Source organism: Canis aureus, chromosome 16 (genome assembly GCF_053574225.1).
Source record: "Canis aureus isolate CA01 chromosome 16, VMU_Caureus_v.1.0, whole genome shotgun sequence".
Classification (NCBI taxonomy): Eukaryota; Metazoa; Chordata; class Mammalia; order Carnivora; family Canidae; genus Canis; species Canis aureus.
Genome location: NC_135626.1, coordinates 23,759,900 through 23,785,840, shown reverse-complemented (window position 1 = coordinate 23,785,840; position 25,941 = coordinate 23,759,900). Strand labels below are relative to the sequence as shown.

Below are 25,941 nucleotides of genomic sequence, written 5' to 3'. Positions count from 1 at the left end.
TACATATTTTGTGTACCTTTTTTTTTTTTTAAAGACTTTATTTATTCATGAAAGACACAGAGAGAGAGGCAGAGGGAGAAGCAGGCTCCATGCAGGAAGCCCGATGTGGAACTCGATCCCAGGACTCCAGGACCATGCCCCAGGCCAAAGGCAGATGCTCAACCGCTGAGCCACCCAGGCATCCCATATTTTGTGTACCTTATAGCAAATGGTCTCCATTTACATAAATTCTGAAGATGAACAATTTATCTCATTTAAAATATTCAAGTTGGAGTCTATCTGTCCTGACATTAGAATAAACAGCTGAGAATAAAGGAAATTAATAAGTTTAATTAATCCTTACATGTATGAAGTCAATTTTTTATTCCAACTGTATAAAACTAGCAACTAAGAAAAATCTGCTAATAGTGAATAGACTCCATCACTGTATAATCTTAATTCTTTACATCTGGCAGAGACCTGTTTAATAAATGGATGCAGGGCCCTAAAGTCTTTGGAAAGACAAGCTGTAAGAGAATGCAGCCACAGGTCTATCAAGTAACAGGAACATTCTTCCTTATCAGGATAAAGTGTTTATCAGTTTTCTAGCAAAGTCATTTTGAATGGAAAGAGACAGGAAAGAGCATGATTAGATGACGGAAAATGGAAGTAAGAAAGGGAGAGGCTGACCATAATCTTGTAATTGCAACATTATGACAGGTAAGGTACGAGCTGTCCAGTGGAGTATAAGAATATTTAATATAGACCAAATAATTTAAAATCCTAGGGAACCTGAATAACCAGCCATAGAGGAGGCTTTTTGTTGTGGCTCATACCACAAAAGGTCACCAACAAATTAAGAAATAGTAAAGAGAACAATAGATCTCTTCTTGGTAGACAGCCTGTGCTGCTTCTTGTTCATCTAAAAAAAAAAAGAAAAAAAAAGGTGAGGGTGGTGCGATGATGGGTGGTGGTGGTGAAAAGGGGCATGCAATCTCAAGGCTTTATTTTGAAATTTGGTTCCAGATGCCTCTCCACAGCATACATCACACCTTCCTTCACACTGAAGGGAAAAATCCTTAAGAGTTCACCACATTTGGGTGTTGTTAATTTTAGCATAAGCTTGTGTTCTTCTATAAGAAGTATCTCTCTGGATTCACACCACAGAAATGTCAATGAATGTTATTTCCATTGTGATTTCCACTGATCATTTAAAAGTCACCTACAAATCGAAATATGACATGATGCATTCATAGTTTAGGGTTCTTTTTCATCAGTCCCACATTCTTGTAGTTATTTTCAAATGTTACAGGTGATTACAGGATTTAAAGTATTTCATGAAAACTACATTCTTGCTGGGGATCATAAAACTCCATTTCCGATAGTCTTTTAAAAAGTCTGTTTTTAACTTTTGTCTTCAAGAGTTACTTTCTTCTTGCTGTTCTGAGCAGTGACCTTTTTCCTGTGACAAGAAAATTAAAGAAAGTTGAATCCAAAATTCTAGATATATGACCTTTCTAAAACTCTGCCAGATTAATGAGCATTTTCCTGAAACCTACCATATAACCAAGTATATGAGGCACTAAGAACATAGGTAGGCATTCGACCTGGTCTCTGCCCTTTAGGAAATCAGAATTACTTGAGTGAGACAGAAACATACCAGTAAAGGACACTATAACGTAATATCAACGATGGAGACCGACTCTGACATTACTAATAATAAGAGTTCACATTGATTAAGTGCTAGATCCTGTAATCAGATAATCTTCCTAAGTTATGAACAAAGAAGATTCTATTATTACCCTCATTTTACAGATGAGGGAAATGAGGCAGAGTGGCTGAATAACTCGCTGCTCATCATACGCTGATAATAAATGTTTTTTTTTTTTTTAAGATTTTATTTATTCATGAGAATACACAGAGAGGAGAGACAGAGAGAGAGGCAGAGACACAGGCAGAGGGAGAAGCAGGCTCCATGCAGGGAGCCTGATGTAGGACTTGATCCTGGGTCTCCAGGATCACGCCCTGGGCTGTAGGCAGCGCTAAACCGCTAAGCCACTGGGGCTGCCCTGATAATAAATGTTAGACACAAAACCTGACAGTCTGATTTCAGAGTCTGGTGAATGCCATTAATTAAGTTAACAGAGGAAAAGGAAAAATATTGGGAGAAAATAATCAATGTTTGCATTCTATAGGTTAGTAATGCAAAGTTCCTGGATGTGTACTAATTTATTTAATCCTCAACCAACCTTGAATAGCAGAGTGGCCATGATTTACATACTTCTTTCCATCATACAAAGGGGGATATGACTTGTCCAAAGTCACACAGGAAAAAGTGGTATTAGAGCCAATTCTTCTGACTTCAAGTCTAATTTTTCCCACCACTCTACCAGGCTGAGTTTGTAATGCCTGAAATGAAGTCCACTAGGCAACAGGGTTCAGGTTTATATGGAAAACTGGGCCTGGAGATACGGACTTCAGAGTTCTCAGCAAGTTGTGGGTAGAATCATTGAAAGGAACATATACAGTAAAAAGGCAAGCTGGAGTCAGATCAGGTGTTTACATTCTCTATTGAGAAGGATGGCTTTTAGATATGAAGACAATGGAGACAACCACAGCACCGTAAGCAGTGAGATGAAGGGACAAGATTTATACCAAGAGTCCCCATCGTCTCAGTGCAGCTTGAAGTATAAACACAAGTATAAATGCTACAAACTTGTAAAAACAACAAAGCATAATTCTTTAAAATATTAAAGTAACTTATTAAAATTCAACATAACCACCATTTTGATACTATAGTTTATTTCTTTTTGTTAAAACTTTCATCAGCTGCTGCTCAGTGCCTAGAGATTACTTTTTTTTTTTTAAGATTTTATTTATTTATTCATGAGAGACACAGAGAGAGAGGCAGAGACATAGGCAGGAGAAGCAGGCTCCCTTTGGGAAGCCCAAAGCAGGACTCAATCCCAGGACCCTGGAATCACAACCTGAGCCAAAGGCAGACGCTCAAACACTGAGCCACCCAGGCATCCCGAGAATACATTTCTAGTTCTAGCTTTCTTTAAAAATAATTTTTTTAACTATTTACTTATTTATTTATTTGAGAGAGAGAGAGAGAGAGAAAGTGTGTGTGTGGGGGAACGGGGGACTAAACACGGACAGGGAAAGGTAGAAGCAGGCTCCCTGCAGAGTAGGACCCTGGGATCATGACCTATGCAGAAGGCAGATACTTAACTAACTGAGCTACCCAGGCACTCCTAATTCTAGCTTTAAGATCATCCAAAGAATAAGGTTCTGATGCATACACAACAGTTCTGATACAACCCATTAGAAGAAAAAGTGTAGTGAGAAAGATCAGGTGACAAAGGTAGTCAAGTAGGGTGATCATCTCTCCGATCCACTGGCTTAAGTGTCAGCCAGGAACTGTTACCACAAAAAATTAAAATAAAAAAATGTACTAAGAACAAACAAAAATGAGTATGTACAGGTGCAATTAAAATGATTTAAGCTTTCAAATGATACTTTTGTAAGTTTGTAGCATTTATTCTTTCCAAGCTATTACAACTTAAACTTTGGGACACTGTGTACATGTTGTATACTTGAACTAAACATTACTTCTCAGTCAATACAAAATGTCAAGTAAGACTCTTGTTCCAACTTAGAAGGAAAGCTCATGCCAGTTTTCATGTCTTTGTTCACCTTGTCCCTTCCATATGCCTAAATTTTACCTGTCCTTAAAGATAGTTCTACCTCCTTGAAGCTTTTTGTAACTATACCAATTCATACTATTTTGTCTCTACACTTCTATTTTATTTAAAAATTATTCTCTAATGTTTTTTCATGTGTACTAATCTCCTTTCCACAACTCTAGGATAGGGTCTCATTTTAGATTCATTCACACACCGAGCACCTGGCAGGTGAAAAGGTACTTGGTAAATGCCTACATTTTATACATATTATATGTGAACTAGTACCATATGGTAGAATTTGAAAAGTGTCATTTTCCTTAAATAGCATAACAAGCAGTACTGGTTAGCATAGTTTTAATTACCCCTATCAAAAGGTAGTCCTATGTGTATGCTAAAAAATCAATGCTGTAACATCCTCATAAAACTCAGCTGAACTACTACAAATTTACTCAAGTCATTCCTGTTAGAGGTATTACAATGTGCTTCAGCATAAGTCTAAGATTACACTGAAATCCTGCTTTGTGGAAGGGAGCTTCAGGGAAGATTCCATCAATGGGAGTCAACAACCCTCACTGCTACAGCAGTATGTCTTGATGTAGGCTATGTAGAAGTGGTGGGCAGTGCAATTCTAATTCAAAGTGAACTGAAATCATTCTTTCAAAGATGGAAAAACCCAGATCAATAATATACAGATACAGAAAAATTCCCAGACTGAATCATCCAAGTTCCCAAATCACAGGCAACCTGAAATATATTACTTTTATTACATTCTATAACAGACTGAACCTATCAATTCTACCTCAAAAAAGCTTATCCTAAGTAGAAACAATGCCTACTATAAGACAGAGTTGAACAGTCACTTTTCTCATCATATGCTTACCGTTTATTCTTAGCTTTTTCTAAGAAATATTTTGGAGTTGTACTAATGCTCTCCCTTTCCAATGGCTTCTTAATCATCTTTTTCTTTTGTTTGCTGAAAGTTATGGAGAAAAGAATGAAATTCAGTAGAACTGAAAGAGCTAAAGCTAAATAAAGCCAGTTTTGATTCTTGATCACAAAATTCACTTTTTTTTTTTTAAACAAAATTCACTTTTTAAATCACTTACGGTTTGTGGTGACACTATATCCACTTTATTTTACAGATTTTATTTATTTATTCATGAGAAACACAGAGAGAGAGCAGAGACACCGGCAGAGGGAGAAGCAGGCTCTCTACAGGGAGCCCGATGCGGGACTCAATCCCTGGACCCCGGGATCATGCCCAGAGCCAAAGGCAGAGACGCTCAACCACTGAGCTACCCAGGCGTCCCACTATATTCACTTTAAAATGCTAAATCACCTACCTAATAGCATTTAGAAAGATAACTCAAAAGGATTATAAATTTAATCAATTTTGAAAAAGGCACTGATGCTGATTAAAATAGGTCCTGTGTCACATTTACATCCTCTGCCAATAAGCATTAAAATTTGATTTGGAGCAATTAACTGTTTTATCAGTTTTATGAACTAAAATCAATTCTAAGAATATTTTACTTACATTTAATAACTTAAAAAATCTGAATACTTAACATTTGAAGAATGAAAAAACTGACAAGGAAAGAACATATTCATAGATATTTAAAAAGGAAAATTTTAGGATTTCTAAAAGTAGTAGTATTGCAACTGTAATTATAAGATTGTGAAAGCAAGAATGCATATTGTGGGGGACAGGGAGAGGGAAGGAGAGAAGGAGGGAGGGAGGAAAGGGAAATGGGGGGGAGGGGGAGAGAGAAAGACAGACAAAGAGAGGAGATCTAGGTAAATTCAAGATTGTACCTTAGTAGTTTTTGGAAACCTTTTATGTATTCTGGCACAGGACATCCAGCCTGCTGTATAACATTGGCAACGCTGAAAAGGAACCCATAAACTTAAATTTGTATTTGTTCAAATGGATGTTTATGTACTTAAGCCCTCTGTACAGTTCAAGAGGAGTGAAAACTGCACACATATGAAAGTAATCCAGTATAGTTTTCTGATATAAATTATCACCGGATATAAGTACACTGGATTGCTGTAGAGACCTGTTTGGTGGACTAAAATCGATGCACTGATGAGTAATTTTAGCTAGCAGCTATTTCTCCTCAACATTGGTCAAGCCCTAAAAAGCTACTAACCATAACGTACTGACTGGAATTTATGAGATAATACTGCTTACTATGCACTTGGCATTGTCTTAGGCTTTTCATGTGGTTTTTTCAATGCACACAACCACCCTTTACCAATGAGATACTATCATTACCCCCTTGCCCGGACGGAAAACTGAGAGGCACAGTTATGTTGACATGGAGGTCACCAGATTCACATGCCTGGAGTTACCGAGATGTAGATGAATCTAGGCTATTGAAATAGATTCCCCTATACATGAACATGTAAGAGTCTGCTCAAAGTGTATTCGAGGCTGACAAAGCTAAGGTTCAGAAGGCACAAATCAGAATCTTTACCAAAACTGATAAACAGATAAAATACAAGCTGCCTTTGGCCATAACTTAATTTCATTCATTAGAAATGTTAAGTGCTATCAATTATCATCAGTCTAAAATTACTGTAGGCAGACAAAATAAAGGAAACTCAGCTTTCCTATGATGATGGGTTAAGTTAAGACGCAAGATTCTACAAGTGTGTCATGTGTTACCCAGGCTTCAAAGAGCTACAACTGAATAATCTTGAAGTGTTACTGAAATAGTTTTTCCTAGACTAAATATAAAATTCCATCTGCCTCTAAGAGTAAAGGGAAGGATGCACCATGGTAAGAAATAATTCTGACTGGGCTGACATGACTCGGGGGTTTGCTTTATTCACTAATCCAAAAACTTCACTAATACATAGTGAGTAATATCAACTGATGGCTATGGGGAGAATCCTGAGAGTCTGAAATTTAACAATGAATATTCCATTATGAATATTTCCAAATTCTAATAATAGAAGGGCAGAACAAGGCCCTTTGATAATTTTTCCTTTGGTCTTGGCTAAAATCTGGTTGAATAATACCCTAACAGTAATTGGGCCCTGGCCATTTTGCAATTACCTGTTAATTGTGTGTGCACACAAGAATAATGAAGTGGTCTTACTATCTTAATACTAAGTTATTTAAAAAAAAAAAAAAAAACTAAGTTATTTTTCCTAACTTACCTTCTTAATAATGGTTTATCATCTTCAGTGAAAAATGTAACAGCTTTTCCTTTATGCCCTGCTCTTCCAGTTCGACCTAAAAACAAACAAACAAACAAAAAACCCCATTAAAAAAAACACACTTTTCTGGGGAAAGGGAACTAACTTCAAGATTCATATACAAGTCACTGGTTTTTCATTAAAATGAGCACTATAAAATGAGCATGTTTGAAGGGAAGAGTAGGCACAAAACAGAGGAGTCGTGCCCGGGGGTGGTGGGGACAGAAGGGTAGAAGCAGGAAAGAAAACTCACCTATCCTGTGGATATATTCCACTGAGCTGGTTGGAAAGTCATAGTTGATCACCAAGTTCACACCTTTAAAATCAATCCCTCTGGCTAGCAAGGCTGTACAAATAAGAACCCAGATTTTTCCAGCTCGGAAGCTGTGGACTGTGTTATCTCTCTGGTTAATAAAACACATGTTAAATGTTTTAGTACTACTCTAGGAACAGAAAACAAGTACTTCATAAATTTTATGCCAATATTTTAAAGTTTAGTAGTTCTATGCAACTGATAAATTATTGAATACTACATCTGAAACCAATGATGTATTTTATGTTGGCTAACTGAACTTAAGTAAAATTTAAAAAATAATAAAATTTAGTAGTTTATTATTTTGAAAATATACACTTGACTTTACCTGTTGCTGTGTTCTGTCTGCATGAATAACATCTACATTAATACCTTCATATATGAGCTCATGAAAAAGTTCTTTAGCCCTTTCAATGGACTGAACAAAAACAAGAACAGGGGGATTGAAACCCTAAAAGAAAAAAGGTTAAAAAAAAAAAGAAGGTAAAAATCAGCACACATAATCATGAATACAATCATAGTACTTCATATGATTTTAGTTCATAAAAGAACCCAGTTCAATTAAATGTACTTTTTATTGCCAAATTTCTCAGATCAGTGGTCTAGATCTGCCTCCATCTTCTTCACCATCCATTCTCTACTCAACTTGAACTCTAATTTCCATCTTGCTAATTCCAACACTCATATCTAATTAATCCCCTTTACCTTTCTACAATAATAGATGCCTACTCCTTAGAACAATCATCTCTAGGCTTCTGTGCCTCAGAGATTTTTAAATTCTGCTAAAATGTAGTAACTGTTTTTTAAATTGTGGGTATTCCTCCAAAGCTTAGTCTTTGGTTCTCAGTTCTCTCAATATAGTCATTATCTTTTTTTTTTTTTTTTTTTTTTTTTAAGATTTTATTTACTCATGAGAGACAGAGAGAGAGAGAGAGGCAGAGACAAAGGCAGAGGGAAAAGCAGGTTCCCCACAGGGAGCCTGATGTGGGACTTGATCCCCAAACTGGGATCACACTCTAAGCCAAAGGCAGACTCTCAACCACTGAGCCACCCTGGTGTCCCTAGTCATTATTTTATTATGTTAAATATAATCTCAGTTATTACCTGCCCTAAGATGATTTTTTTTTTTTTTAAAGATTTATTTATTTATTTATGATAGACATAGAGAGAGAGAGAGGTGCAGAGACACAGGAGGAGGGAGAAGCAGGCTCCATGCCGGGAGCCCGACGTGGGACTCGATCCTGGGACTCCAAGATCACGCCCTGGGCCAAAGGCAGGCGCCAACCCGCTGAGCCACCCAGGGATCCCCCTAAGATGATTTTTACATTTCAAGCATCAAACCCCACCTATCTTTCAAACTAACTTTATTTTCAATTGCTCTATTAGGGCTTAACCTTTTTATTTTGTTTCGCAAACTCCCCTTTCAGAATTTAATGAAGCCATGAAGCTTTTTAATAGGCAACTACGCATTCACACAAAATCTAACATAAAACTTCAGTGTTCACAAACCTCCTAAAACTCATACATGGCTAGAAATCCGTGATGTATAATCTCTATGTGTGTATCCATGCGAAAACCTTAAATTTCCTAGTGCCAAATGATACCTTTAAGAATATTAATGAAATGAATATACATGGCATCATGAGCCAAGCACTATTCCAAGTACTACAATGGAGAGAGATAATATTCTGAGAAAGATAATATTATTTCTATTTTACAGATGAGGAGGCTGCAAGGTTATTTTGCCTAAAGCTAATTCCAATCCAGGTAGTCTAGCTCCAAAGTTCAAGCTCTTAACCACCTCTGTAGTCATTAGGTTGCAAACTTTCACCCTCCAACTACTCTTAATGTTCCACCACTGAGACCATCACCCTCATTTATTTCCTCCTCATTCTTTTTTTTCTTTAAAGATTTTATTTATTTATTTATGAGACACACACACACACACAGAGGCAGAGACACAGGCAGAGGGAGAAGCAGGCTCATGCAGGGAGCCCAACCTGGGACTCGATCCCAGGTCTCCAGGATCGATCACACCCCAGGCTGCAGGCAGTGCTAAACCGCTGAGCCACCGGGGCTGCCCAATTTGCCTGCTTCTCCCTCTGCCTGTGTCTCTGCCTCTCTCTCTGTGTGTCTCTCATGAATGAATAAATAAAATCTTTAAAAAATAAATAATAAAATTCTTCAAAATGTCCAGTGCTTTCTCTTAATGTGACCCCAATTTCCTGTCCAACCTGATCTTTAATTTTCACCATAAACTCTTTGCCTTAGATAGATAACTCCTTTATGAGTCTCCAAACCCACTGTGTTCACCTCCACTGCTTAGACTTTACTCCAACTGCTCCTCCAACCATCAACTACCCTTGCCCTTTTATCTCACAGGTTCTTCCAAGACCCATATTAGTAGCATTTCCTCCATAAGGCTTTCCCCAATCAATTCAAGTCTCCCTGTTAGCCCCAATATGACTATATGGATGCTTAAGAAAAACACTCTATAGCCTTTTATGACACTTTACTGCAAACTATCTTACACAAGTCTATTTCTTTTATCCCCTAAAAAAGACTAAATTCAGAGTACCTGAGTGGCTCGCTGGTTGAGCCTCTGCCTTTGGCTCAGGTCATGATCCCAGGGTCCTGGGATCAAGTCCACATCAGGGTCCCCACAGGGAGGCTGCTTCTCCCTTTGCCTATGTCTTTGCCTCTCTCTCTGTGTCTCTCATGAATAAATAAATAAAATCTTTTAAAAAAGATAAATTCTAGGGACATGGCTTAGGATGTCTATTTGTTTTATTTTCCCCTGCCCTAAGACCTTATAGTTAACTTTTTTTTTTTTTAATTTTTATTTATTTATGATAGTCACACACACACACACAGAGAGAGAGAGAGAGAGAGAGGCAGAGACACAGGCAGAGGGAGAAGCAGGCTCCATGCACTGGGAGCCCAACGTGGGATTCGATCCCAGGTCTCCAGGATCGCGCCCTGGGCCAAAGGCAGGTGCCAAACCGCTGCACCACCCAGGGATCCCTATAGTTAACTTTTTAATTATGGCTTCTACTCAATATTTACTGAAGGAATAAAAAACAGAAAGCTACATCCAGTGTCCCACTTATTCTACAATGCTCCTAGAGTTCTGTAAGAAACCAGCAGAGGAATGTGGGGGAAATAAAGGGAGCACTACAGATGTAGATGTGAAAAAAGGAGGCTTTTAGGACATCAGGTAGGTCTTTTCTTAGCCCACCCTGAGCTGGGAACAGAAAACTTGTATTCTGAATGGTGAGCCTCCCTGCCTGTGACAACAGTTGACTCAATGTGCTTAAGAAGTTACTACTGGATTACTAAATATGAGATAGGAATAGTGCTCAGTCTCCTATCAGTCATATAAGATTCTGATGAACTTTACCACAGTTCAAGAAGACAGTCCAAATATACCTTTTTAACAAGTTCTCTCATGGCCAGAAGTTTCCCAGTCTCAGACCCAACAAAGAGAAGCTCTTGTTCTACGGTCTCTACTGCAGAATTCCTGAAAAGAAAACATACTTTGCAGATTATAAAAGCCAAATTTTGCTTTCCCCTCCAAATTCCAAATAAATGAAAAAATTTACACATAACCCTAACAGAATCAATTTTTCCACTGTCAACATAAGCATTTAACTATTTATACTTTAATTTGAAGACAAAGTTATTTATTTTAAAGTTTAAAGATTTTATTCATGAGACACAGAGAGAGAGGCAGACACAGGCAGAGGGAGAAGCAGGCTCCATTCCATGCAGGGAGCATGACGCAGGACTCGATCCTGGGTCCCCAGGACCACACCCTGGGCTGAAGGCAGCGCTAAACCACTGAGCCACCCGGGGTGCTCTATTTTAAAGTTTTGTTTTATTTAAGTAATCTCTACACCCAATGTGGGGCTCGAACTCATGATCCTGAGATCAAGTTGCATACTCTTCCGACTGATCCAGCCAAATACCCCAAAGCTATTTTTATTATTTATTTATTTAAATTTCATTTATTTGACAGAGAGACAGAGAGAGAGTATGCACATGTGTGAGCATGGGGGTGGGGGGAGCAAAGGGAAAGGGACAAGCAGATCTGTGTGGAGACTGACTTGGGGCTCAAATCCACAACACTGAGACTGCGACTCAAGCTGAAACCAAGAACCAGATGCCCCTCAAAGTTATTTTTACATATTTTATTCTAATTATAAAAATGTCATCTAAAAATTCTGAAAAATATAGAAAACTGTAAATAGTAAAACAAAATTGCCCACAATTCTACCATTTTAGAATAAATTATGACATTTTATTGTAGTCTAATCATAAATTTTCACGTATTTACTTACAAAAAATTTCTAAAAATAAAATTACTGGATAAAATGAGAACATTTTTAAGGTTATTATAGGTCTGAGCTTTTTTCTTAATGATTACCAAGTTTCTTATAGATAGCTGGGGGTTAAGGCTTTATAAACACTAATAAGATGCTGTAGTACATTACACTGCATCATAAATACTTTTTCCTTTCTGTTGTCTGCCTTTAAAATTAGATTTACGGTGTATTTGTTCTTTTTTTTAATATATAGAAGTTTTAAGTTTAAAGTAGGCAGAGTGTTCTTTATTGTTCCATTTGGCTTCTTTTTTACTTAGTATGGTATTTTTTTTTAAAGATTTTATTTATTTATCCATGAAAAACACAGAGAGAGAGAGAGAGAGAGAGAGAGAGAGAGGCAGAGACACAGGCAGAGGGAGAAACAGGTTCCATGCAGGGAGCCCAAAGCAGAACTCAAACCCGGGACCCCAGGATCACGCCCTGAGCCAAAGGCAGGTGCCAAACTGCTGAGTCACCCAGGGATCCCTTTAGTATGGTATTCTAAGCACTTTTTCAAATAGCTTATCATATATTTATCATACTTATACATATCATACTTATCATATACATATACTTATCATATACTTATCATTTCGTGGGTTGCATAGTATTCTATTCCATGGCTATAATTTCTTAAAACATTTTCCTACTAGTGCATTCATTTAGTATAAAATGCTCCCCCAAATACTTTTTAAAAGGAATTATAAATCAAGTGGCTCAGTAACATTAGCTTCTTCCTCTATGGTCCTACTTAAGCCATCAAAGAAACTAAATCCTCTGGGTGGCTGGCTATAGAGCTCATGTCATACTTTGCAGATGGATGGGAAAAGAAATCAAGTGAAAATATGATGACAGAAATACTAATATGACAATTTCCCTTTGGATTATTCTTTTATTATTATTATTATTTTTTTAAAAATTTATTTATTAATGAGAGACACAGACTGAGAGAGAGAGGCAGAGACACAGGCAGAGGGAGAAGCAGGCTCTTTGCAGGAAGCCCGATGCAGGACTCGATCCTGGATCCCGGGATCACGACCTGAGTCAAAGGCAGGCGCCCAACTGCTGAGCCACCCAGGCATCCTTCCCTTTAGATTATTCTAAAACAGAAAATCCTTGGGGCACCTGGGAGACTTAGTTAAGTGTCCAACTCTCAATTTTGGCTCAAGTCATGATCTTAGGGTTGTAAGATCGATGCCCATGTCAGGCACTGTGGTGAGTGTGGAGCCTGCTTATGACTCTCTCTCTCCCTCTCTCTCGCCCCTCCCCATCACCTTTCTCTCTCTCCGTCTCTAAAAAAATAAAACAAAATAAAATAGAAAATCCTTGGGACTCCTGGGTTGCTCAGCGGTTGAGCATCTGCCTTCAGCTCGGGGCATGATCCCAGAGTCCCAGGATCGTGTCCTGCATTGGGCTCCCTGCATGGAGCCTGCTTCTCTCTCTCCCTAGTCTCTGCCTCTCTCTGTGTCTCTCATGAATAAATAAATAAAATCTTAAAAGAAAAAAAAAAAAAGAAAATCCTTAATCAATCTTGGCTTTAAAGAATACGTATCATTCAGTAAAACTTTCCCTGTGATTAATCTAAAGCCAAACAACCTACCTCCAAAGACTTGTATTTTAAAAAAATCAGTGGGGGGATCCCTGGGTGGCGCAGCGGTTTGGCGCCTGCCTTTGGCTCAGGGCGCGATCCTGGAGACCCGGGATCGAGTCCCACGTCAGGCTCCCGGTGCATGGAGCCTGCTTCTCTCTCTGCCTGTGTCTCTGCCTCTCTCTCTCTCTCTCTGTGACTATCGTAAATAAATAAATTAAAAAAAAAAAATGTAAAAAAAAAAAAAAATCAGTGGGATAAAGAGAAGACCAATTACCTTGCTCCAATGGATACAGTAATGACATTGTCCAGGTTGAGTTTGCACCACTGCTCAACATCATATGCAAAAGTTGCACTGAACATAGCTCTTCTGACCTTATGGGATGTGCAGGCCAGGAAAATGGAAGCCAGCTGGTCTCTGAACCCAGTTTTGCCATCTTCAAACAGTTTGTCTGATTCATCTACTACCAGCCACTCAACACTAAGAAAGAACAAAACAATTTGTGGGTATTGAACTGGAAGATCCAAGACACTTCATTAAACTGTGTGGACACATGAAGAAGTCAAACCATTATGCTACTTCTCAGATCCACACAGACTAGAAAAAGGTAAAAGAAAAATCAGCCAGAAAAAGGTAAAAACAAGACAAACATAATGTTCTATTCCTTCAGCCTCAAAGAGATGAGTTTCCATTAGTAATAGAGCTTCACATCAACCTTAAAAACTCTATCACCATTGCTGAAAGAAGTGAAAACATCTAGCAAAGTTCCATACTAACTGCTTATCAGAATTTGTAACTTTCTTCCAGACCAGATGGTTACTTTCCGATGAGTTTAATGAAAATCATTATTTTCAGCACCAACACTCACTGAAAGTTGGCAGAGAGCTATAATACAAGTAGTCAAGAACAAAATAGAATCAACTAAACGAAAACACACATAAAAGAGATTAAAGTATTATCTGTACCTTGTTAAATCTATTCCTGGAGGATCCTGCTTTAATAAATAGATTAGTCGATTTGGAGTAGTCACAAGAATATCTATAGGAAAAACAAATGGTACAAATTGCAAAAGCAAAATTCATCTCTCTTAAACTAGGGAATTAAACCTCCTGAATTTCAGTGAAAACCTGAAGGCAGGGAGGAGAGGGAGGTTATATTTGCTATCCTACTATACCACCCCACAAAAATTCTTTCTTATTAGTAAGCTAATATATATTTTTTAATCCACCATAGCACAAACTACTATATGCTTACTCTTCATTTATTATGTTTGCTCTGCCTTCTCAACTTCTAAGAGGCAAGAACACTATAATCCAAAAGTGCTATTTTCAAATATTTAATTTTTCAGGAAAATCCTTTCTTTAAGTGAAATTTTACTCAGAAGCTCAAGATGAAAGACAGGTAAAAGCTGATTTTTTGACTGATATAAATAAGGGTAGCAATGTAAGCCATTCTTACCTGCAGAGTATTTCCATCGCAGATTTAAAAGTTAATAGTATATAAAGCAAGGTTTCTCAGCCTTAGCACTACTGCCATTTTGGTCCAGATAACATTTTATTGTAGGGGACGGTCTTGTGCATTAATAGGATGCTTAATGCATCCCTGGCCTCTACCTACCATAAGTTAGTAGCACCCCAGTTTTGACAACTTAAAATGTTTCCAGATATTGCCAAATGTCCCTGGAGTAGAAGGTGGGGGACAGGGGAGGGGGCAAAACTGCCTATGGATGAGAATCACTGGTATATATTTATATAAGTATCGAGTGGGAGTGAACACATCTCTTTAGTTTCTCTAAAAACCAAACTAACAGCATATATGACTACACTTTAAAGAACTCTTAGGTGGCAGTTAATGATATATGTAATTTGCAAATCCCATACATGCTCTATAGCTTAAGCATGAATCCCTTACCAAACTTCTTTGATGATTTAGGTCCAAATTTCTTGGCTGCCACTGCCGCTTTGTGGATCATGTGTATCCTGAATCCTGTTCCCTCAGAGATTTTTACTAACTCTCTGTGAATCTAAAATGGAAAATGACAAAAATATTAGCTGCTAAGATACTTAGATATGATGTATAGTCTTGTTTACATTATTAAAATAAGCCCATTACCAACTCATGAACAACTGAAATTAAACTCATAATAATATGTGCATTAACCAGGAATCTCAGCACTTTGCTACCTGCTACATACTGTTTATGGAACACAGTGCTATTATAAACTATCTCATGCTTGGTATGTATTTTTTATTAAGTACATTGGAAGGGTGGAGTAGGTCAGTGTATAGTTTTTCTTTCTCAAAACTGAGATGAGGTTTCATTTTTCTAGGTGAGAAAAACACATTTTAGAGAAGGACTATATATTCTAGTAGCCTCAACTTAAAAGATCTCAGAGCATTTACCAAAGAAACATCATTAATATGTAAACCATTGTTTTAGAAAATTATAAAAGACTCAAAAAATTTGCCCACATGCACTAAGACAGAGCACAGGGTGCAGCACTGTACCGAATATTTGCGCATGCTAAAAGACATGGGCCTTACTCTTTTTGAGACCTTTGTATTACTTTCAAAAAAGAAATGACTGAAGCAAACACTAAATACATCCCTTTTAAAGCTACAAGTCACACCTGGTTCGCAAGTTCTCGTGTTGGTGATATAATCAGAGCTCTGAAGCCTTTATTTGTGGGTTGTTTTAGTTGCATCAAAATGGGAATACTAAAAGCCAAAGTCTTTCCAGATCCAGTAGGAGCAGAAGCCAGAAGTTCTCGACCCTAAAAACAAGGTATAAAGTATAAGGTAAGTACATAAACTTTTGAGATCCTGGTCAAGTAATATAACCAGCCATAGAAATAACATATAAAATAATCATAATGAATGCAATCATTCATATTCCCACTGCCTGTCTAACTTTTTCCATATTTGCCTTTCTAATATCATCTACCCCTGCCACCAGTGCCCCAGTGGAGTTTCTGAGCATTGCCACCAAACACCATTTGACCTGGGTAAAGAATATGGATAACTAAAATCCAAAGATAATTCAACACTTCAGGTAATTCCAATATTCCAATTTTTCTTTCCCACCAAACTCTTTTATCAAAGGAAAATTATAAAACCAACTTTTCCCTCAAAATTTGCACTGCTCAATCCCTAGGGCTAGTTTTAATAAGTAACACAATGGCTGAAGATAAGAAATAAAAAGTAGCAATAACCAAAGTGACAGTAATTTACAGGAGACAGTCTTCAAAAAGTCACTATGATTTTTAGAGCTTTAAGCTGAAGTTGTAAGCAAATCTACTATAATGTGAGGAAGCAACATCATTCAAATATATTCTCACTTCATTTCCCAAAGAAAACAAAAATGACTAGTATGGATGAAAAAATAACTCCTATCCTTTGGCTACCAGAACCAAAGGTCATCTTGGCTACAAGGGGAGAAAAGTCAGCTCTCATTGGTGCGAGTGTGCGCGCGCACACACACACACACACACACACACACTCAGAAAAATTTAATTTCTCAAACTCTAAGTTAACCCATGACTCTATCGGCAGTAGATAAACAAACTGTGGTTATTTTCAAACGAGAATACTACTCATTGACAAACTCTACTGATAAATGCAACATGGATCTCAAAAGCAATATGCAGAGTGAAAAAAACCGGAAATTGAAAAATAAATAATAGATGATACCATTATGACATTCTAGAAGAGGCAAAACTAATACATGGCAAAAGAAATCAGAACAGCAATTCCCTCTGGGCAGGGGTGAGGTGAGGACTGAATGGCACAACAGACCTTTCTGGGGTGACAGAAACGTTACACATCTCTGTTGGGGGGATGGTTATATAGGGCATACATTATTGAAATTCACTGAACTGTGAACTTAAAACTATGCATTTTATTGTATATAAAAATAACTGAGGGAAAAAAAAGGTCAGGCTATGTACAATAATTCTATATTTCTGAAATAGTTCCTGGGAATAATAAACTAAATCATGGATGAATAAACAGAACAGAGTCCCTATCCTTAGAGGGTTTATATTCTAGTAAAGTGTAAAAGGTAAACACAATATACAGTAGGGTAAAGTGTAAGATAAATGCAAGAAAAAGAATGCACTAACTACCTTGGAGAACTGATGGTAGAGGAAAGAATGTTGGCAAAAGGAAAAGATCACATCTAATTGTGATATGGAGGCACAGGCATTTCAGATGGACCTTCAAAGCAAAGGGAGGACTTCAACAGGGGAAGATAAGGTGGAAGGAAGACTTCAAAAACATGGAAGAGAATGAGCTAACACACAGAGGAAGGAATGTTAGAGGCATTCTAGACCTTCATACTCACATGAAGCATAACTGGAATGGCTTGCATTTGGATTGGTGTAGGAGTTTGGAAGCCTGCATCTAGAATGTTCTGAAGCAGTCGAGAATTGATTTTATATTCCTGGTCAAGTTGCTGAAATGTAGCAATAGGGTCAGGAAGATCAGTTCCTTGGACATGAATTTTGTGTTTATTCCGGAAGAAGTTTATCTGAAAAGTGAAATTAAAGGGGTTACCATAGTTATGGTCATATATATTGCCAGATGTTATAAAACAGCAGTAACAGTTTCTAGGACAAGGGTTAGTAACACATGAAATTTTTTGGTTAAATTATAAGCCCTAAAGGATACAGATATTCGATATACTTTATGTCCTTCTATAGACAGAAGACCTTCATAAGGTCTTCATAAAACTTATCTATCCACTTTCTTCATATTAATGTGTATCATGAGTAATGTGTTATTCATATTAATGTGCTACCAAGATAATCATAACTTGTAATTTATATAACCTTATAGAAGGAAGACACTGAATCCATCTAGTATTTTATTTATATGGTACTTAGCACACAAATGCCAATATTTTTTTATGATTTACTCTAAACTCTACTTATTAAAACTGAGGGCCAAAAGCAGAGTCAAGTAGTGTTGATTCGGTTTGTTTTCCCATTCTGTGATACAGTGAGTGAAATTCTGGATTCAGTGTTGTTGAAATGAGCTGAACAACACTACCTGCAATACAGCAGGTGTGCAGCAGACATGACAATGATTTGTTGTTTCTTCTGTATTCTACTCCTCCTAATCCCAAGGTATAAAATAGGTTTCTTAAGAATTCTAACTCTTGGTGCACTTGGGTGGCTCAGTTGGTTAGTTAAGCATCCGCCTTTGGTTCAGGTCATGATCTCGGGATCCTGGGACATACCCGCATTGGGCGGGCTCCCTGTGCAGCAAGGAGTCTGCTTCTCCCTCTCCCTCTGCCCCTCCACTCTGCTTGTGCTCGCTTTCTTTCTCACAAAAATAAATAAAGAAAAGAATTCTAATTCTCAAATCCCTGTTGGAGGAAATCTTTCTAAACCAGTGAGCTTAATAAAGAGGAGAAAGGGGGTAAATTTTATGTTTATCAAAGGGGATATGAAATTTTAAAAACTTCATTCCAAATACATTATCAATCTTAAAATCTGGACAGGAAAAAATTACATAGTATACAGTACATGAGAATTGTAGGTATGTGTGTGTATACACACACACACACACACACACACACACACACACCTCTTGACCTGTTCAAGCTTCAAGATACTTTCAAGAATTTTAAATTTTAAAATTTCCAGCCATAGCACAAATAACTAAGTTTTCATTAAAGTAAAATCTAAACTAACATAATTAATCTTTTATCTTCAACAAAACTGTATTCATTTTTTTTTCTTTTTTATGTTTTTATTCATGAGACAGAGAAAGAGAGAGAGAGAGGCAGAGACACAGGCATAGGGAGAAGCAGGCTCCATGCAGGGAGCCCGACATGGAATTTGATTCTGGGACCCCAGGATCACGACCTGAGCTGAAGGCAGCACTAAACCGCTGAGCCACCTAGGCTGCCCTGTATTCACTTTTACCAACAGAATAACCCAAGGACTAGGAAAAATTTACTAGGTCAGAAAAGCAACTGGGGCTAAGACATATTTCTAACCTTTTCTTTTCTGAGATTCTCCAACTTTCCTGAAGTTAGTTTATTTTCTCTTTTAATTTTTTTATCTTCAATCTTTGCTTCCACAGACGATGTCCACTGTATAGTAGAACCTTCTTCTTGAGAAATAATTTCTAAAATACATATTAAAAAATAAAAAGATTTTTAAATCTAACATTCTTGAGTGTAGCCAACAGGCCAGTTTCACACTGAATAAAAGTAAAGTACTATCTAATACAATTAAAAAAAAGAAACTAATAGGAGGTATAAAAATTAGAAAAGGAGAGGCAAGTTCTCTGTTGGTAAAATCAGAGCTCTGAAGCTTATTCTCTTCCTTTTATTAGTTCTTTTAGCTGGGTGATATGTAGATGAGTATATACTTGCAAACAGATTAAATTGAAAATACTTATAAACGAGATATTTTGATGAGGCAGCCAGCTTTTCTAGATTCAACCAGTTAGAAAATAAATATGACTAAAGAATAGCTCTCACTTATAATAGCAATGAATATGCACAGTATTTAAGGACTAGTCACTAATACAAAGATAGGAATTCTCACTAATTTATAACTAAAATTAGTTAAATGAAAAGTCACGACAAGATTGTTTTGGAAACCAGACTAGCTAACTTTAAAGTTCATGTGGCAAATTAAATATGTAAGAATAACCTTAAAAATTCTAAAAAGAGCAATAAGCAAGACCACTTCTGGTATTTCTTTTCAATTTTCTTTCACTGACTTACAAACTGAAGTACCACTGACATACAACCAATTGCATTTATTTCAAGTATACAATTTGAGGAGTTCTGACATAGTATACATCTCTTAAAACATCACCACATTCAAGTTTATTTCCATCACGACACAAAATTTCCTTGTGACCCCTTGTAACCACCTATCTGCTTTCTGTCACTGTAGATCAATTTGCTTTCTCTGGAATTTTATGTAACTGGAATCATGTAGTATGTACTAAATAAATTAGTCTGACTTCTTTCACTCAGAATAGTTATTTTGAGATTCATCCCGTAGGAACATATCAATAGTTAACTTTTTATTTATAGGTAGTATTCCACTGTATGGATATATAAATTGTTTATCCTTCACCTGAAGGACATTTGTGTCATTTCCAGTTTTTGGCTACTGAAAATAAAGCTGCTATGAACACCTGTGTAGAAGTCTTTGCAACGACACAGGTTTTCCTTTCTTTTAGGTAAATTCTTTGAGTGGAATAGGTAGCTCATATGATAGGCATATGTCTAACTTTTTTTAAAAAAGTCAATTTCTACCCTAAAAGGCTACTGGAATTTTTTGTTTTGTTTTAAGATTTTATTTAATTATTTAAGAGAGACACAGAGAGAGAGAGAGAGAGAGAGGCGAGACATAGGCAGAAGGAGAAGCAGGCTCCATGCAGGGAGCCCGACGTGGGACTTAATCCCAGGATCCCAGGAACAAGACCTGAGCTGAAGGCAGACACTCAACCTCTGAGCCACCCAGGTGTCCCTGGCTACTGAAATTTTAACTGAGTTTGTTTCACATGGATTCTGTAGATCACCCTAGGGAGAAAATATTTAGTTGACCAATCAAAACATGGTATGCCACATCTCTCTGTACTATGCCACATATATGCTATATTATAGTACCTATCTGTGTGTTTTTGGTTGCCCAACAGTTGACTCTTTTCCCAAGTCTGCAGCAGGTCTTTTTTTTTTTTAAACTAATCTTGGTAGGTTTTATCAAACTTCCTTGCTGTCAGGGAAATAAAATGTGTAACACTGTAACAGGAAAAGTGTGGAGCAGAAGACAATATCCATAATACATGGATTTATCAAGTCAATTATAGAACATCCCTACAATGTGTAACGGCGCACTCTACTATGATTCAATGGACAAAGCAGTGGACTTCCTACTGATACAATGTTTCTGGTGGACAAGTCCAAAATACCTAAATTTAGAATAAACCTATTTGTTAGTTCTGAAATTCCATTTCTGAGAATTTATCAGATATACTCTCCATACACACAAAGATAAGCACAATGGCATTTATCGCAACATTATAATAGCAAAAGTGAGAAAACAAACTAAATGTCCTTCACAAAGGAACTTGTTAAAATTGATTTTGGAATATACAGTGGGATATATTTTGTATTAAAATGAAAAGGCCGGGATCCCTGGATGGCGCAGTGGTTTAGCACCTCCTGCCTTTGGCCCAGGGCATGATCCTGGAGACCCAGGATCGAATCCCACGTCGGGCTCCCGGTGCATGGAGCCTGCTTCTCCCTCTGGCTATGTCTCTGCCTCTCTCTCTGTGTGTGACTATCATAAATAAATAAAAATTAAAAAAATAAAATAAAATAAAATGAAAAAGGCAGTGTACTTCCTACTGATTCCAAATAGTCTCCAAGATATATATACATAGTATTTTTTAATTAAAGTGGAGGAGGTGGGAAGGTACAGAATAGAATAATATATACAGTATCCTATTATTCAGGTTTTCTAAGGGAGGTATAAATATAGTGAATAGATCAAATCTTTCTAAAAATTCATAAGAAAATGATTAATAGCAGTTGCCCCTGGAGAAACAAGAGACTAGAAATAGTGGGAAGAAAATTTTTTTTACCATTGTAAAACTTTTAAAAACCAGGTGTAAATATTTACTTTATCCCTACAGTAAAGTACAGGAGAAAAACCCTGTAAAAAATAGTCAAAGAGTCAGAACAGACAATTTGCAAATGCTAAGATGTAAATGTCCACTGGAACATATGAAAACATGCTCAACCAGTTATCAGGAGAATTAAAAAAAAAATGGTTTCATTCATTAGGTTGACAAAGAATTTTAAGATCAATAGTATCTACCATTGACAGAGGTGTGGGAAGTAATTTTTAATTATCTGTTCAAAGGAAGAAATGTGCCTACCCTTTCAGCCAGTGATTCTACTTTTGGGATGTGAATTACAGAACAGGACCTGTACAAAAAGATATATATACAAGTACATACGCAAATACAATATTTATAATGGCAAATACCTGGAAACAACCTGAAAGCCTTTAGCTAATGAATGACAGGTATACCGTCGGATTTATAACCTTAAGCCTGTTATTATTTTTGTAACTGAAAAAAAAAGTAATAAAGAGAAAAAAAAAAAAGAACCAAGAACTAACCTGATATCATCTTCCTCTTTTTCTTGTTCTGCTCCCTCTTCCTTTCAGTTAGGCTCTCTTCTTTTTTCTCTTCATCTTGAAGCTCCTGATGAGTTCTTGATGCTCCGCACTCACCTGGGACAGACTTCTTGTTTCCAAAGAAGTCGAGTCCCTGCAGCACCTCTGAAGAATCAAAGTCATATTTTCTTTTTCCTACCTAAAATCCAAAAAATTTAAAATGCAATCTACTGACAGACTGACATTGCTTTCACCCAAGCAGTACTGGCATTAAGGACGTGGGTCTAATAATTCCCCATCTTTTTTTTTTCCTTTTCACCAAGTATTTGTTGAGCTGACAGCTGTGTATGGCAAATGGAATATAAGATGACAACTTTCCTGACCTCTGAACAGTAGTAATAATAATAATAGCAATTAACATCTATATGCTTATCAGCCTAACACCTATATGCTGTCAGGCAGATTTCTAAGCATGCTTATATATATTAAATTACTTCATCCTTCAACGCTAAGGCGTAAATAGAGATACTACAGATGAAAAAAAATTAAGGCATTAGGAGGTCAAATAATTTGCCTAAGGTCTCAAAAGGATTCTGTGCTTTGAATAAACTAAAGAGCGGAGAAGGGAAAGAGTTTCTGTGCTAAGCTCACCGTGATCTACAAAGAATGTTAAGAGTTCACTCCGAAGGCAGAACTTGACTAGGAGGTCTGAGCACGAGCCCGACGCAAAAAGAGGGAACATGCCCCGCCACCAGGCCACGGGCTCCCACCCCGCCCTCCTACCAGCCAGATCATTCTCGGGTTCCTGCGCCTCTCAGTTACTCCGGCTTCTGTTTCCCTCCGCACAATACCTGGAATCGCGCTGCATCCGCGGAGAAACGTCTCACATCGAATTTGGCTCCCACGCCCAGCCGGCGAAAGAGATCGTGAGCATCCATTTTTACCCAGAGAGCCCCGCGGTCCCACGGCGCATGCTCAGAGGATCTCTTCTCCCGGAAGGTCTGGGGCCGGGCTGTGGGCGGAAGTGGTTCTAGGGGGCGGGGCCTGGCGGCGGTGGGGAGACTACGTCGTGTTAACTCGTATAGCCCGTCATTACTTATTTATTTGTTCTTTCAAAAAACATTTGTCAAGATCCTCTTGAGGCCAGCCAGCGTTCTAGACTTTTATGGCAAACAACACCTTTTTTTTTTTTTAAAGATTTTATTTATCCACAGAGAGAGCGGGAGAGAGGCACAGGCAGAGGGAGAAGCAGGCTCCACGCAGGGAGCCCGACGTGGGACTCGATCCCGGGTCTCCAGGATCACGCCCTGGGCTGCAGGCGGCGCCAAACCGCTGAGCCACCGGGGCTGCGCAGCGTATCACTTTATTTTCTTCGTTGCATGTGTACTGTACAAAATTATTCACTTTTGCATTGCCTCTCCCCGTTTTAGAATGAAAGTCCGTGAGCATGGGGATCTAATTTGCTTCAGTGCTGTATTCTCAGTTTCTGTGTACTCTTCAGTAAGTGTTTGATGACTGAATGAGTGAATGTCTTACAGAAGATTACTCTGGCTATTTGGAGAATGAACCGTCAAAAAGCTAAGAGTGGAAAAAGTGAGGCTAGTCAAAGTAGAAATGATGGTGGTGGCTAGGTTTAGGGTGGGGTCTCTGTGCCGATGGAGATAAATGGATAGAATTTGGGATATATTTTGGAGGTAGAGTTAAATGCACCAAAATGATTTCATGTGAAATGAGGGAAAGGAAGGAATCACACAGACCACTCCTTGGTGTTCTGCTTGAAATCCTGGGTTAGATGATATGCTGTTTACTGAGCTAGGAACCACAGGGAAGAACAGCTTTTTGGTGAGGATGAGGAACGGGAGTGGTAGTGGTGAGGAGTTCATTGCTATGTTTTGGACATGTGAAGATGCTGAGTTGGTTCCCTAACTCTGAATGTCAGAGAAAAACGTTAAGGCTGGAGAAATAAATTTGGAAGCCATCAAAACACAAATGGTACAATGAAATAACTATCTAAAAAAGCATTTTGCTTGTTAAAATTGAGATACATATTCAACCAAAGAGGGTAAGAAATACTTTAAAAAGTGTACATAATTCCTTTACATTCAAGGAAAGCAAGTGTGGAGTAAGCGCAAGATAGGGGATGTAAATCTGCTATGTTCTCAGATGGATTCAGTCCCTGATCCCCTCCCATAATGGGAGAACCTTGCTGCTCCAGTTGCATTCATTCTTTAAAAATATGTATTTTTAAAAAATATTTTATTTGTTCATTTGAGACAGAGAGAGCAAGCAAGCATGAGCAGAGGGAGAGGCAGAGAGAGAAGCAGACTCATTGAGCCAGGAGCCCAACATAGGGCTGGATCCCAGGACCCCAAGATTATGACCTGAGCTGAAAGCAGATGCTTAACCATCAGAACCACCCACCTGCCCCCAAAATACATATTTTTCATGAAGCATAGCCCCTAAGTCAAAGCCCCAAGTACCTCATCTGTTACTTCATAAAAACAACTTAGGAGGAAAAGAATTAACTTAGAGCTTATTAGGAAATGGAGTGTTGGCCTTCAGTTCAGCACATAAAAATGGCCACAACCATGTATAAAATCAACATGTATGAAACCAGAACTACCATACCTAAAAGGCAATTTAAGAAATTTTTTTTTAATTTAAGGAATTTTTAAGAATAATGCAACTTCATGAGTTATCTTCTCTTTATAAGCTAACTTCAGAACCCAATCCCTATTTAAGTGGTGACAAACCCGTATGTAAAAGCATGATCATGTAGCCAATAGACACATGGAAAGATGTTCAATATCACTCACCATCAGGGAAATGCAAATCAAAACTACAATGAGATACCATCTCATACCTGTCAGAATGGCTAAAATAAAAAACACAAATAATATATGTTGGCAAGGATATGGAGAAAAAGGAACCCTCTTACACTGTGGAAATGCAAATTGGTGCAGCCATTTGGAAAATTGTAAGGAGTTTCCTCAAAAAATTAAAAATGGAACTACCCTATGATCCAGGAATCACACTACTGGGTATGTACCCCCAAAATACAAAAACACTAATTCAAGGGATACATGCACCTTTATGTTTAAAGCAGCATTATTTAGAATAGCCAAAGTGTGGAAGCAGCCCAAGTGCCCATCAAAAGATGGGATAAAGAAGATGTGATATATAATATCTTTATGTAAAGTGGAATATTATTCAGCTATGAAAAAGGATAAAATCTTGCCATCTACAACAACATAGATGGAGCTAGAGAGTATAATGCTGAGCAAAATAAGTCAGAGAAAGACAAATACTGTATGCTCTAACTCCTATGTCGAATTTAAAAAGCAAATGAGCAAAGGAAATAAAAAACCAGAGAGATAAGCCAAGAAGCAGATTCTGTTTTTTAAATATGTTTTTTTGAATTTCCGGGTATATTTTATTTTTAAAATTTTTTAAAAAATTAAATTTTGGAGGGGCCTTGAGCTTACAGCTCCGAGATCTCATGCTCTACCAACTGTGCCAGTCACGCACCACAGTAGACTCTTTATTTTATTTATTTATTTATTTATTTATTTATTTATTTATTATTTATTTATGATAGTCACACACAGAGAGCGAGAGAGGCAGAGACATAGGCAGAGGGAGAAGC

The 25,941-nt window shown here is 37.6% G+C and overlaps 1 protein-coding gene across 4 annotated transcripts; it reads right to left on the bottom strand.

Annotated features, from left to right (window-relative positions):
• Positions 1–310: 310 nt before the first annotated feature.
• Positions 311–23,300, bottom strand: DDX52 (DExD-box helicase 52). Of its 4 annotated transcripts, none has more exons than XM_077852276.1 (15): positions 23,147–23,300; positions 22,299–22,494; positions 19,145–19,275; positions 17,483–17,668; positions 15,771–15,914; positions 15,053–15,164; positions 14,107–14,179; positions 13,418–13,621; positions 10,618–10,708; positions 7,517–7,639; positions 7,129–7,279; positions 6,837–6,912; positions 5,484–5,555; positions 4,549–4,641; positions 311–1,441 (listed from the first exon to the last, which is right to left on the bottom strand). In XM_077852276.1, exons 1-15 carry the CDS (start codon positions 23,231–23,233, stop codon positions 1,384–1,386), a joined length of 1,797 nt encoding a protein of 598 aa, XP_077708402.1. In that variant the 5' UTR covers positions 23,234–23,300; the 3' UTR covers positions 311–1,383. The 4 variants fall into 4 exon arrangements, with proteins under 4 accessions (XP_077708402.1, XP_077708405.1, XP_077708404.1 ...); XM_077852279.1 differs by having other exon boundaries at positions 22,299–22,460; positions 23,147–23,260; XM_077852278.1 differs by having other exon boundaries at positions 23,079–23,227.
• Between the last annotated feature and the right edge of the window lie 2,641 nt (positions 23,301–25,941).